The 14,332-nt window shown below is 47.1% G+C and overlaps 1 protein-coding gene across 1 annotated transcript in view; it reads left to right on the forward strand.

The window, feature by feature from the left end:
* The window catches only part of Rhbdl3 (rhomboid like 3), a 52,202-nt gene extending 44,057 nt beyond the window's left edge, over nt 1-8,145 (forward strand). The window contains exon 9 of the mRNA XM_006977513.4: nt 5,593-8,145. Within this exon, the coding sequence (XP_006977575.1) occupies nt 5,593-5,864 (272 nt within the window). The 3' untranslated portion in view covers nt 5,865-8,145. The remainder of the gene's footprint in view (nt 1-5,592) is intronic.
* Nucleotides 8,146-14,332: the final 6,187 nt, after the last annotated feature.

Below are 14,332 nucleotides of genomic sequence, written 5' to 3' on the forward strand. Positions count from 1 at the left end.
TGAGGCGTGTCAGTAATGTGTCCAAAGCAGGGACACCCGAGGAAGCCTTTCTCTTCACCCTGCTTGAGCCCTCCTGTCTTGTGTATCCCATGTTGGCCTTGAACTCACTAAAGAGTCAAGGATGACCTTGAACTTTTTTCTTGTGTCACAACACTGGTTTGTATGTGGTGCTGGGCTTTGGGCATGCTAGATAAGCACGCTACCAACTGAACCACATCACCCAGACTCCTGCCCACCCACCCCCACCCCCCCCACCCCCGCCGCCACCCCACCCCCTTTTTTTTGCTTTTCTAGATAGAGTTTCCCTAAGTAGCCCTGGTTATCTGGGAACTCACTCTGTACACCAAATGCTGGGATTAAAGGTGTACTCTGGGAGCTGGAGAGATGGCTCACAGGTTAAGAACACTGGCTGCTCTTCCAGAGGTCCTGAGTTCAATTCCCAGCAACCACATGGTGGCTCACAACCATCTGTAGTGATATCTGGTACCCTCTTCTGTCATGCAGGTATACATGCAGGCAGAACACTGTATACAGAGTAAATAAACAAATCTTCAAAAAAGAAATAAATAAATAAAGGCATGTTCCACCATGCCCAGCTCCTTTCTTCTTAAACTTAAAAAAAATTATTTACATTTATTTTATGTATATGGGTGTTTTGTCTGCATGTATTTCTGTGTACCACATGCATGCCTGGTGCCTAAGGAGGTCAGAAGAAGGCATCAGATCCCTAGAACTCAGTTATAGACCATGTGGGTGCTGGGAATTAAACCTACATCTTCTGCAATAGCAACAAGTACTTTTTGTTTGTTTGTTTGTTTTGTTGTGTTTTGAGACAGGGTTTCTCTGTGTAGCCCTGGCTGTCCTGGAACTCACTCTACAGACCAGGCTGGCCTCGAACTCACAGAGATTCGCCTGCCTCTGCCTCCTGAGTGCTGGGATTAAAGGCTCGTGCCACCACCGCCCGGCACAATAAGTGCTCTTAACCACTGAGCCATCTCATTTCTCCAGCCCCACTTCTTCAACTTTTTAAAAAGTATGCAAACAGAAAAGTACCCAGGGACCAGTGGGGTCAAGAGACATAGCTGCATAACTTCTTGAGTTGTGAACTTGACCTTTTAGAATATGTGTATATTGTATGTGCACTTGTGTGTGCATGCACATTTCAGCTTGCAGGATTTTCAGGCTGAGGAGATGGCTCAGAGGTTAAGGGCTATTACTGCCATTGCAGAGAACCTGGGTTTGGTTCCCAGCACCAACCCAGCAGTTTGTAACTGGTTGTAACTCAAGATCCAGGGAATCCAAAGTCCTCTTTTTTTCCCTGTGGACATCTCACATACCTGGTGCACAAACATACAAGGCAAAACCCCTGTACACCTAGCATAAAAACAAATTTCTTTTTTAAAAAACTTGCAGTCTTGCCCAATGGTCTGACACATGTCTAGAATCCTAGCACTTTGGGAAACTGGGCCGAGAGGGTTGGATTTTTTACATCTTTGTTTATTCATTTTCAGGTGCATGAGTGTTTTACCTGCTTGTTTGTCTGTGTCCCATATGTATGCAGTGCCCAGGGAGGCCAGACAAGGGCATCAGATCCCCCTGGAACAAGTTACAGACAATTGTGAGCCGCCATGTGGGCGCTGGGAATCAGACCCGTGTCCTGTGAAGAGCAGCCGGTGTCTTAACTGCTAAGCTGTCTCTCCAGCCCCAAGAGAAGTGAATTTTGAAGCCAACCTACCTAGTAAAATGTCTCAGGCTGCTCCCACTTCTACACATACAAAAAAACCTTGTACTTTTGGTAAAGTCACAAACTGTAGTGACTCCCATGCTCAGCTTGTGCTGGGACCCTAGTCAGGACAAGTCAGTTCTACTGACTGAGATGCCTGGTCATAAAAGACAAGCAGGGCTCAGCAACTGACCAAACATAAGAGGGCATGTCTGAAGCTTGATGACGTACACCTTTAATTCTAGCATTTGGTAAGCAAATTTGGCAAAATTTGTTGGCAGGGAAAACTGGGACTTGGGACTGTGTATAGTTGTGACAGGAAATAAAGCCAATGAAATCATAAGAGCTAGATGATGGTGGCCTTCAAGGCACAGGCAGAACCATACCTCATCATACATCCATAGGAAGGCCACTGCAGGCTTACAGCAGGAGAGATCCTGAAGGATGTGACAGATGGGAAACGAGCTGCATCATGATAGAAAAATGGACCGAGGGATTGGAGAGAAGGCTTGGGGGTTAAGAGCACTTGCTATAAAAGCAGATAGATCTGAGTTCACCCTGCCATACACATAAAAAAGCCAAGCACGGCACACAGGCCTGTAATTCTGGCATTGGAGGCTGGATAGAGGAAGTTCCCAGGAGCTCACTGGCTGGCCAGCTACTCCTAAACAATGAGCTGCAAGCTTCAGATTCAATTAGAGACCCCATCTTTAAAAAACAGGGTAGAGATCGCGGGGCGGTGGTGGTGCATGCCTTTAATCCCAGCACTCGGGAAGCAGAGGCAGGCGGATCTCTATGAGTTCAAGGTCAGCATGGTCTGCAGAATGAGTTCCAGAACAGGCTCCAAAGCTACACAGAAAAACCTAGTCTTCAAAAAACAAAAAACAAAAAACAAAAACAAAACAAAACAAAACAAACAAACAAACAAAAAAAAAACAGGGTAGAGGGGCTGGAGAGCCGGCTCAAGAATTAAGAGCACCTACTACTCTTGCAGAAGACCTGGGTTTAGTTCCCAGCACCTACACAACAGCTCACAACTGTAACTCTATTTCCAGGGGCTATGAACCCTCCTGTGGCATCCACAGGTACCAGGCATGCATACAGTATACATATATGCATGTAGACAAAACACTCATACACAAGTGTTTAACAGTAAGGTGGAGAACAATAGAGGAGGACATATAATGTCTTCTGTCCTTCATATGTGCATGCATAGGTACACACACACACACACACACACACACACACACACACACACACACACACACAGTGAAAGGGGAATGAGACCTGAAACCTCAGGGCTCATCCTGAAATGTAAAGAGGGAGAGGAGGGAGAGAACGCATTCTCCTTTACTTTCCAAAACGTGTATGCGGAGCATATGATTAGGGTTAATTCACAAGTGTAAACTTGAGCTTTTGGGAGTTCTAAGATCACCCAGCTCAAAGGAAATATACCTTTAATGAATATTTTTTTAAATCATTTATTTAATTTTATTTTATGTGCATTGGTGTGAGGATGTCAGATCCCCTGGAACTGTCTGTAACAGACAGTTGTGAGTTGCCATGTGGTTGCTGGGAATTGAACCCAGGTCCTCTGGAAGAGCAGCCAGTGCTCTTAGCCGCTGAGCCATCTCTCCAGACCTCATTGTAATTCTTTTCTTTCTTTCTTTTTTTTTCTTTTTTCCGAGACAGGGTTTCTCTGTGTAGCTTTGTGCCTTTCCTGGATCTCACTCTGTACCCCAGGCGGGCTTCGAACTCACAGAGATCCGCTTGCCTCTGCCTCCCGAGTGCTGGGATTAAAGGCGTGGGCCACCACTGCCCCGTGTCCTTCAATGAATATTGAAATGTGTCAATACTAATGCTCCACAGTTTAACCAAGCTGGGCAGGGATCACCAAGGGTTTCTCAGCCTGGGCTAGCCACCTGCTGTATGGTAGGAGGAAGACACAGCCAGAGCAAACCCTGCTGGAGTCAGGCCTGTGAAGGTGCTCCTCAATTTCACCTCCACAATCCTTACCTCTTACTTTAGACCTTTGGAAAGTCAAGTCTGTCCCTTACTCACCAAGAGCCTTCTTGGTGGTGGGTTTTTTTTTTTTTTTTTTTTTTAATAAAAACCACTATAAACATAAAAGCTGGGGCTGGAGAGATGGCTCAGTGGTTAAGAGTTTTCCCAGGGGTCCTGAGTTCAATTCCCAGCACCCACATGGCAGCTCACGACTGTCTGATGCCCTCTTCTGGTGTGCAGATGTATATGCAGACAAAGTACCGATATACATAAAATACATAAATAAAGCTTTAACAAAATCATAAAAAGGGTTGGGGATTTAGCTCAGTGGTAGAGGCCCTCAGCTCAAAAAAAAAATCATAAAAGCTAAAACACTGATGGAGAGGTGGGAGAGGAACCATCATCTTGTACACACTTTTCCTTTATTGGCCCCAGAACAGTCTAAGCAGCTGCAGCAGCAGCAGCAGCAGCAGGTGGTGCAGGAAAAGCTCCACCAGGTTGGCATAGTGCCAGAGCACGGCCCCACTGCTCCTTTTGCGCCCTCTGCTGGCTGTCCGTGGAGTTGCAGGGCCCTCTGAAGACATCTGGTCCCTAAAGGGAAAGAGGTTCCTGGGGCGAGTGGTTAAATAAAGGTGGAGAGGCACACTGATGAAATCCGGGCTGTCTTTGAATCTGTCAGATTTGCCTTGGTTTCCTTCTGGGTCTGGAAAATAGGACTAAGAATACTTACTCTCGGGGCTGGAGAGATGGCTCACAGGTTAAGAGCACTGGCTGCTCTTCCAGAGGCTCTGAGTTCAATTCCCAGCACCCACATGGTGGCTCACAACCATCTATAATGAGATCTGGTGCCCTCTCATAGCATGTAGTCGTACATGCTGGCAGAATACTAGATGCATAATAAATAAATAAATCTTAAAAAAAAAAAAAGAATACTTACTCTCTCAGGGACTGAAGAGATGGCTCAGTGGTTAGGAGAGCTTGCTGCTCTTCCAGAGGACCCAAGTTCAGTTCCCAGGACCCACATCTGGCAGCTCACAATGACCTGTAACTCCAGCGCCAACTCCAAGACATCCAATGCACTCTTCTGGACTCAGCAACACCTTCACATTCATCACACACACACGCACGCACGCACGCGCACACGCCTATAATGAAAAATTTTAAAAAGGGGAGTGGCTGGAGAGAGGGCTCAGTGGTTAAGAGCACTGGCTCCTCCTCCAGAGGACCTGAGTTCAATTCCCAGCACCCATATGGCAATGGACAGATGAAGAAATGGCCCCAGCATGTAGCATGGCCACAGAGAATCCGGGGCCTTTGGACAGAGCTGTGCCTTCCTTAGGGTCTTCTATCAAAACCCCTCTCAACATTCAGATGACAGTTCAAACATTTCCTCTTAAGCTGTGTGGTGGTGGTGCATGCCTTTAATCCCAGCACTGGGAGGCAGAGGTAGGTGGATCTCTGTGAGTTCGAAGCCAGCCTGGTCTACAGAGCGAGTTCAAGGAAAGGTGCAATGCTACACAGAGAAACCCTGTCATGAAAAACCAAAAAACAAAAACAAAAAAATTTCCTCTTGAGAGGCCCTGTCTGACTCCCCAAAGAATGCCCTGCCTTGTGCCCAGCATGGATTTTATATTGTCTTTTTGCCTCGTGTCTGTAGCTCTTAATGGTCTTGTGAATGCAATTGATGGTTGATTTATCACCAAACCCTGTGGGCTCTTGAGATAGTTTTGTCTCCGTGATTACTGCACTTGGTCTCCTGACGGTGAATGAGTGAATGGGTGACTGGGTGGCCGGTGTGCCCGGCCTCTCCCCAGCCCCCGCCCGGGACTCTGCCGTGATGTCTTCTCTGTCTCCTCCCTTTGCAGTGAGTATGGAGTTCGGTAGGGCTGTGTGGCTCCGCTTTCATCCATCGGCTTATCCCCCGTGCCCCCACCCAAGCTTTGTGGCGCACTTGGGCGGTGTGGCCGTGGGCATCACCCTGGGTGTGGTGGTTCTAAGGAACTATGAGCAGAGACTGCAGGACCAGTCACTGTGGTGGATTTTTGTGACCATGTACACCATCTTCGTGCTCTTCGCTGTCTTCTGGAACATCTTTGCCTACACTCTCCTGGACTTGAAGCTGCCACCGCCCCCTTAAGGGACTGGAGGACCAAGGCGGGGAGGGGAAGAAGCAGAAGCATCCTGAGGAAGCACCTGCAGTTTCTCATCGCCAATTCAGCAAGACCGGGGGCAGAGCAGGAGACTCTGGACCGGGATATATGTGTTCAGTTTACAGGGGTGGGGGAGGGGACGGATGCAGCTGCTGTCATCTTCCGAGGCTGATCCGATGATGCGGGGTCAGGGGGAAGGTCTGGGGAGGGTGAGAGGAGCTGTCCCATGTGCTCCCCTCTCACTGCCACAGAGTGAGCACGTAGCCTTCTTCCTGGTTTTCCACCTGGAGAGACGCTGGCATATGGAGAAGTTCTGAGGGCAGCCACAGCCAGGCAGGGCTCCCCCAGCCCAGAGGTGACTGACTGTAGGCTAGATCATGTTCTCTCTGCCGTTCAAGGTCTGGTGCTCTGGCGGTAGACATGTTGGCTTTGATCTGGGGGAGCCCAGAGCACCCCAGGCTCAGATCCTATCAATGGGTACAGTAGCATGGCCCCTAGGACTGGGCAGGGCAGGAAGATGCTATATTCTTGCCCTGGGGGATCTGTGTGAGGGCCCCATGCCTGAGACAAAGAACTTCATTCCACGTTCCCCTTGGGAAAGGTCCAGGACCAATCTTCCCTCTTCCTGCCTGGAGTTGTGAATGCTGGCATCTCATACCATCACCCCTACATCCATGCCCTACCTGGACTTTGGGGTCTTTTCTTTCCTCTCTACTGCCCAGACCCTACTTTGTGCCTCTCTTTTGGGTGTGGAGACAGGGTTTTGGGGTGTGTGTGTGTATGTGTGTGTGTGTGTGTGTATGTGTACGAGTGCGTGTGTACTGTCAGGCATGTCAGAACCTGCAGAGGGAGGAAGTGGGGACAATGTACACATGAGGGTGTCTGTAAGGGATCGCTGGAATGATGAATGTCATCAGTGTGCTGCAGCGTGCTTGCTCAGTAGCCTTGCTTTTAGCATAACCGACTCCCCTCTTTCCCATCTGGCCCTCCCAAACACCTCCTGAGCATCATCGACCAGCAGAAAAATTGTCTGTGTTAGAAGGAAGACCAGAGCCCCACCAGGGCCTTTGGGAGGGAATGCCCAGCTGTGTTCTGGTTCCCTCTGGGGTAGCCTTCATGTCTGTTCCGCCTCCTGTAGGAGAGAGTCTTTGGGATGAAAGAAAGCCCGGGACAGTGATGCTATGGCCATCTCTCCAAGGAAGCTGTAGAAAAAGGTATTTTGGTGAAAAACTTTGCCCCAGAGAAGAGCTGCTGGGAGCTTGGGTGAGCGTCCAGGGTGAGAGTAGCTGTAGACTGAGATGGTTAGATCTGGAAGGGGGTTGGAAGTGAGGTTGAGGGAATGGTCTTGTGCTGCCCATTCCCGGCAGCCTCAGCTGCCAGAGCAGGAGTTTGGCAAGGCACCCAGTGCCTGTGCCCCTCCTAGACAATCTACTCAGGCTGGCACTAGCAGCTGCTGGGATCCCCAAGCGGAGGCTGGGAGGCCAGTGACCTTTATATTGGCGTTGGGACTCACAGCCCCTGAGGGTCCAGCATGAGGAACCACGGCCTGGGAAGGCCTGGAAAGTGAGGGGCCGAGCACACAGGAGCAAGAGCAGGAGGGTGGGCGCTGCTCCTGGGTCCCCTCCCGTTCCAGCAACAGTTCCCACCTGGTCTCCACTCTCCTGAGTCCCTCACCCCTTCCTCTCCAGTGTGGCCGCCAGTCAGGGCTGGGATTCGGGGGGCAGTACCACTCTTCATGCTGGTGGCTGTAGGTTGGCCTGGGGAATCCCCAAACAGCCGCTATGTTAACCCGCTTGCTTTTAAAGGGGAGAGGAGCCATGGAAACCAGGGAAGGGAAACCAGGCCTTCAAAAAAGAGTGATTTCGCTCTAATGACACCATTCATCACTCGTTTTTTAATTAGGAAAAGCTCCCTAATGGGGCTCTTTTGACTCTCAATTTCCATGTGAGCCATTCTTGCCTAGAGCATTAGCGGAGGCATTGCTCACCGAACCCAGATCTTCCTCTAGTGTCCAATTCAGTCTGCAGATAATGAGGATTACCCAGTGCTGTGTGCTTCCCAGGGCGGGCTGCAAAGCGTTGACTCTCCTCTGCCTTAAAAACAGTGCCCGATGGTGAGCTGCCCCTCCGAGGACTGAGTGAGTGAAAAACAGAACACTAGCCGCAATGTTGGTTTCTAAATATTTTTGTATTGTGTACATTCTGTATATTTTTGTTGTAACATATTATTTGAGCACAAATTCCATTAAAGATTTTTTTTTTTTTTTAAGCTATCGGTTATTCAGGAAGTGACCACAAGGGCTGCCGTGGAAGTGTTTTGTCGGGGCTGCTGGCTCATGGTGGGGTGGAGAAGGAGAAAACTGGTAGCGGTGGGTTGATGGGTTTTGGTACCGGTGATTGGCACTGTCTTCCTTAGCCTTCCCTGAGTGGTTGGTGAAAACTGATTGTTCAGCCCATACTACGCCCACGAAGGGAGCTTCCCGGACAGTTTTGGAGGTGGATGCCAATAGTTAGGGGACTCTGCCCGAGTGACAGGCTCAGTGCCGGTGTCCCCTCAGGCTTGGCTTGGCTTCCACTCTTCCAGCTCTCCCAAGTACCTCACTCTGCACTGCTCTCGGGATTGACAGCTGGCACGGGAATAAAGAAACAGCAAACACACGGACTCGAGGGCAGAGAAGCTGAGATCGGATGGTCCTGGATGGAGAAGCCGCAACCCTGCCCCGCAAGCTCGGAGTGCTTACTGTATACCGTTGAACAGGGAAGCCAGGTTATGGCATCCAGCTGAACAAGGAGGCAAGTGTACCTAATCTCAGATAGGCACGGTCTCTGTAGGGGTGCAGTCTTCAGGCCATAGACATGTGGGGGGTGGGGGCAAAAGCTGTGGTGGACATTTTCGGCACACACTGTCTACATTCACACACAGAGCAGAGGAAACCTTTGCCATCCCTCTGAGCCTCACTCAGGGAAGGCTTGGCCACTCCCTTGGGGCTGACACACTGGGGTCCTTGACATGGCCTTGCCCATGTCAACAACACACATTCACTCAGGACTTCACTCACTGCATATATATAAAACCATGTGTATGATTAATATATGGTTGCTATTATTAGAGAAGTCTTTGAAATGCCCTGGAGACCTCTTTCTCTACCCCAGTAAGCCTAGTCTTTAGGTCCTAGGGCCATCAACAACTTAATCTTGAAGAACAGGGCATGGTCAAGTTCACATCCTGAAGACAAAATGAAAGTAGCATCTATGCTCAGGGCAAAGCCTGGGACTTTCGGGAGTTTAACAGCGGAGCTGGTTTTACATGGATGAGGCCTGGAAGAGCCAACTGTGTGCCGACCTTTCCCAGATCAGCATCGGCCTCTAGCTTCCCAGTTAACATGTACCAAATGCTTGAAGATTAAATTGCCCTGTAAAGTGTAGAATGGGGGTCGTTTCCTTTCACATCAATTTCCTGTGTATTACTGAAAAATGTTCCCAAACAATGTGGGAGCCTTCCCAAAATTAATTAAGTTTGCCTTTAGCCTCCTCTCATTTCCCTTACTTTTCTGTTTCTTCCTGTCAGATTCTCATTCATCAAGTAACTTACTAAAATGCTTACCAATGATAATTTAAAAAATGAAAACAGGGCTGGAGAGATGGCTCAGCCGTTAAAGGCTAGGCTCACAACCAAAAATATAAAAAATAAAAACAGCTGGTTGTGGTGGTGCACGCTGGTAGGATTTGCTGAAGGAGGCAGAGGCAGGAGGATCACTAGGCCAGCCTGGGCTACACATAAAAAAAAATAAAAATGAAAAATAAAAAATGAAAACAACGGGTAATAGTGGCATACGACTTTAATCCCAGCACTCAGGAGGCAGAGACAGGTGGATCTCTGTGAGTTCAGGGCCAGCCTGGTCTACAGAGCGAGATCCAGAACAGCCAGAGCTACACAGAGAAATCCCGTCTAGAAAACAACAAAGGAAGGAAGGAAAAAAGGAAGGAAGGCAGGGAGGCAGGGAGGGAGGAAGGAAAACTAGCCAGGCACACATCTTCACTTCGAGAGACACAGAACAGACCTGAGTCTGAGGGCAGCCAGGGCTGTACAGAGAAACCCTGTCCGGGGGAAGGGACAGTTTACTAAGTCCCTACTTATGCTAGACAGTGAGGTAGACCTTTGCATAGCTAGTGTTTTGTTTTTCAAGACAGGGTTTCTCTGTGTAGCCCTGGCTGCCCTGGAACTCGCTGTAGACCAGGCTGGCCTTGAACTCAGATCCACCTACCTCCACCTCCTGAGTGCTGACATTAAAGGAGTGTGCCACCACCACCCCACTTGTTCTGCTTTGAGACAGGGTCTCACTGTGTCGCCCTGGCTTGCCTGGCTGGTTAAACACACAGATTAACCTGCCTCTGCCTTCTGAGTGCTTGGATTAAAGGAGTGTGCCACCACACGTGGCCGTTTTCATAGCTGCTTTATGTGAAATGCTTATAACAAAACCATCTCATATTTGTACAACAGTGGAAGACTTAGAGTTTAGTTACTTGCTGATAGGAAATAGTACAGCTGTAGCCACACTTAGGCCAGCTGGTTCCAAAGTTATATATATATGGATAGGGGGTTTTTTTTTGAAACACGGTTTCTCTGTGAATCCTTGGCTGTTCTGGAACTCACTCTGTAGACCAGCCTGGCCTTGAATGAACTCAGAGATCCACCTGCCTCTGCCTCCTGAGTGCCGGGAGTAAAGACATGAGCCACCACTGCCTGGCCAAAGTCTGTATTCTTTGTCCCTGGATATGTAATAGGGATGTAAAGGGAATTAATTTCATACATATGTTAAGAGACAGTTTCTGGCGGGCTGTAGTGGTTTGTGCAGGTAGATCTCTGTGAGTTCAAGGTCAGCCTGGCCTACATATGGAGTTCTAGGACAGTCAGAGCTCCATAATAGAGAGAGGAAGAAAAAAAATCAAACAAAGAGCCAATTTCTGGCCAGGGAGAGAACTCAGTAAAGTGGCTGTGCAACCGTGGGGACTTGAGTCCAGTCCCAAGGTCCCATGGAAAAGCCAGGTGTAGTGCACTGTAGCTAGAGTTTTCCTGCCTGGCCCACAGTCAGGACAAATCTTTGTCACCCGCCAGTCCCAGAGCTGCTCAGACCCAACCAAGTAAACACAGAGACTAATATTGCTTACAAACTGTATGGCCGTGGCAGGCTTCTTGCTAACTGTTCTTATAGCTTAAATTAATTCATTTCCATTAATCTATACCTTGCCACTGGCTCATGGCTTACCAGCATCTTCACATGCTGCTTGTCCTGGCGGCGGCTGGCAGTGACTCCTTCTGCCTTCCTGTTCTTTTCTCCTCTCTGTTAGTCCCGCCTATACTTCCTGCCTAGCCACTGGCCAATCAGTATTTTATTTATTGACCAATCAGAGCAACACATTTGCCATACAGAACATCCCACAGCAGTGCACACTTGTCATCCCAGTGCTGAGGAGGCAAATCCCTGGGACTCGCTGGCCTGCCAGTCTAGCCTATTTGACAAGCCCCAGGCCACATCTCCAAGGTCCTCTGGTCTCCACAAACACATGCAAACACACACACACACACACACACACACACACACACACACACACACACACGTTTAAAGTGAGCCCATCTCACTCAGAAGCAGCAGGGAACTGGAGTCTTTGCTGACACTTCTCCCTGTCGTCCCTAATTCCAGCATAGTTCTAATGTGTGTGTGAGAGAAGAAAGGACCTGTGTCCTACAGGTGAAACAGTTTTGTTTTTTTAAGATTTATTTATTTATTATAGATACAGTGTTCTGTTTGCGTGTATGCCTGCAGGCCAGAAGAGGGCACCAGATCTCATACAGATGGTTGTGAGCCACCATGTGGTTGCTGGGAATTGAACTCAGTACCTCTGGAAGAGCAGCCAGTGCTCTTAACCTCTGAGCCATCTCTCCAGGTGAAACTGTTTTAGATCACAAATAAAACATGATAAAAATTGTTTACCCCTTCCTTGTGCATTCCAACGGGTGACTAGAGTTTTTCCACACATGCCTCAGTGTATGTATATGTGTATGTGTGTGGGTGTGGGGTGGGTGTGTATAAAAGATATAATTTCCCCATAAACTTACTGGAAATTACTGAAGGTGTGAACTGAACTCAATTAGATAAAAAATATCTGTCTTGATTAGAAGCTGTGCTTTATTATTATAACAAATATAGTTACATTTTTGGTACAAGGCAAGCATATATTTCCTGTGTGTTGCACACAAGCACAAGTTTATTCCATGTCTGAACATCACTTTTAAACCTTTAAAATTTAATACACTCAATTATTAAAATTTGAATACATACAGGTTTCGGGTCATGAGCTATTTCTTCTCAGGACCAACAAGATAATCAATTCCATGACATCTTTCTCCTTGTCTTTAATAGCGGTACAGAATTGATCACAGACTTCTTTTTAAACATAAGACTACTATATACATTGCAAAGAAAGTACCTACAAATAAACAGAGTTATACTTTGCCTATATCCACAAGTGATTTAATGCATTTTGCTTTTATTTTTATTATTATTTTAGGTGAAACATTCACTTTTATTTTTATTATTTTTGATGGAGGCCAGAGGTCAATCCTGGGACATCAATCCTCAGAAGTTATCTACCCTTTTGTTTTACTGTTTGTGGACTGGCTCATTCTGAGGGATGCATGTGTAGAGATCAGAGAGCAGATTGAAGGAGTGGGTTCTCTCCTTCCACTGGTACATGGACTCTGGAGATAGCTCGCAGGCCATCAGCCTTGGCGGCAAGGCCTTTATCCACTGAGTTCTCCCACCAGCTCATTTTTTGTTTGTTTTCCAGCAAGGTCTCTAAGTGGCCTGAAGCTCACACATCAGTGAGGCTGGCCAGCAGGACTGCCCCTGCCTCATCAGTGCTAGGGTTACAAGCACATGCTACCACACTGGACTTTATATGGAGGTTTTCAAGATCAACCTCAGGTCTTCATGTTGGCATGGCAAGTACTGTACACTGAGACAGTACCCTGGCCATTACATTTATTTTCTAAAGGCCATTTGCCACAGACTCTTGATTGTGAATTTGAAAATGAAGATTTTTCTTTTACAGATTCAAGATGTTGATGTCCTAATGTTGCTCATTACAAAATGATTTCAACATGGCCAAGTGCATTAGGAAAAGATTCCAGAAAAGTGCTGCCGAGCTGCTGAATATCGTCAGAAGGCTATCAAAATGCGACTTCGATTCGTTTCTATACTGCCTATAATTCAAGTTATTAAACTTTAAAGCATATGAAAGCATTTATGAAGATCCTGAATTGTATTTCTCATTAAAGGAAAAGAAAGGGCATGGCGAGTCATGTTCCTGGACTGACTGAGGGAGAGGAGAAGGCAGAAGGCCACTCTCAGTCACTCTGAAAGTTGGAACTCAGCTCTTAGCAGTTACGAGTTCCTCAGTGTTACAGGCTTCTGCTCCACTGCATCCTGAAGGCAGTGAGCACACAAGGCTTCTGATTTTCTAAACCAAAGTCATTATCAAATGGATTTATTAAAGAGTTATGCAGAACAACCATGGGTGTGGATGCAGCTGGCATCTATGGGAATTAGAAAGGGCCACCCAAGGGCACTTACAGTTGATTCAGGGTAAAACAATCCAAGGCTTGTTACAAAGCTCCAAACCAAAATCAATGAGCAATTGTGATAGGAAGAATTTGTTTGCATTTTTTAAATTTTTAAAATATTACTTATTTATTGAGACAGGGTCTTACTATATAGCCCTGACTGACCTGAAACTTGCTATGTAAATCAGGAAATCAGGCTGGCCCTGAACTCACAGAGCTCCAACCACCTCTGGCTTGTGAAATGTTGCATTCAAAGGCGTCACCACACCTGGCTTCCAGGTTACATTTTTTTTTTTTTTTTTTTTTTTTTTTGGTTTTCCAAGACAGGGTTTCTCTGTGTAGTTCTGGTGCCTGTCCTGGAACTCACTCTGTAGACCAGGCTGGCCTCGAACTCACAAGAGATCCTCCTAGCTCTGCCTCCCGAGTGCTGGGATTAAAGGCAATCGCCACCTGGCCAGTTTATATTCTTATATTTGTTTAGAAAGGATATTTATTGTGTTTACTGTTTTGTTTTGTTTTTTTCCCTTAATACTGTTTAAGAACTCCAGCATTTTCATCTTAAAAATAAATAAATAAATAAAAAAGGAAGAAAATCCAGGTTCCTGGCAAATAACTACCTGTAAAAGATGTGGCCACTTCTGCAATAGCTTTTCATCCGAGAGACTTTCATATTGAAGCTAGTACATCCATTTTTTTCTTTTATTTTTTTGGTTTTTAGATAATTTTATGTGTGTGTTTTACCTGCATGTAGGTCTGTAAATTACATGTGTGCCTGATGCTACAGAGATCCGCCTGCCTCTGCCTCCCGAGTGCTGTGATAAAAGGCGTGCGC

Source organism: Peromyscus maniculatus, chromosome 8 (genome assembly GCF_049852395.1).
Source record: "Peromyscus maniculatus bairdii isolate BWxNUB_F1_BW_parent chromosome 8, HU_Pman_BW_mat_3.1, whole genome shotgun sequence".
Classification (NCBI taxonomy): domain Eukaryota; kingdom Metazoa; phylum Chordata; class Mammalia; order Rodentia; family Cricetidae; genus Peromyscus; species Peromyscus maniculatus.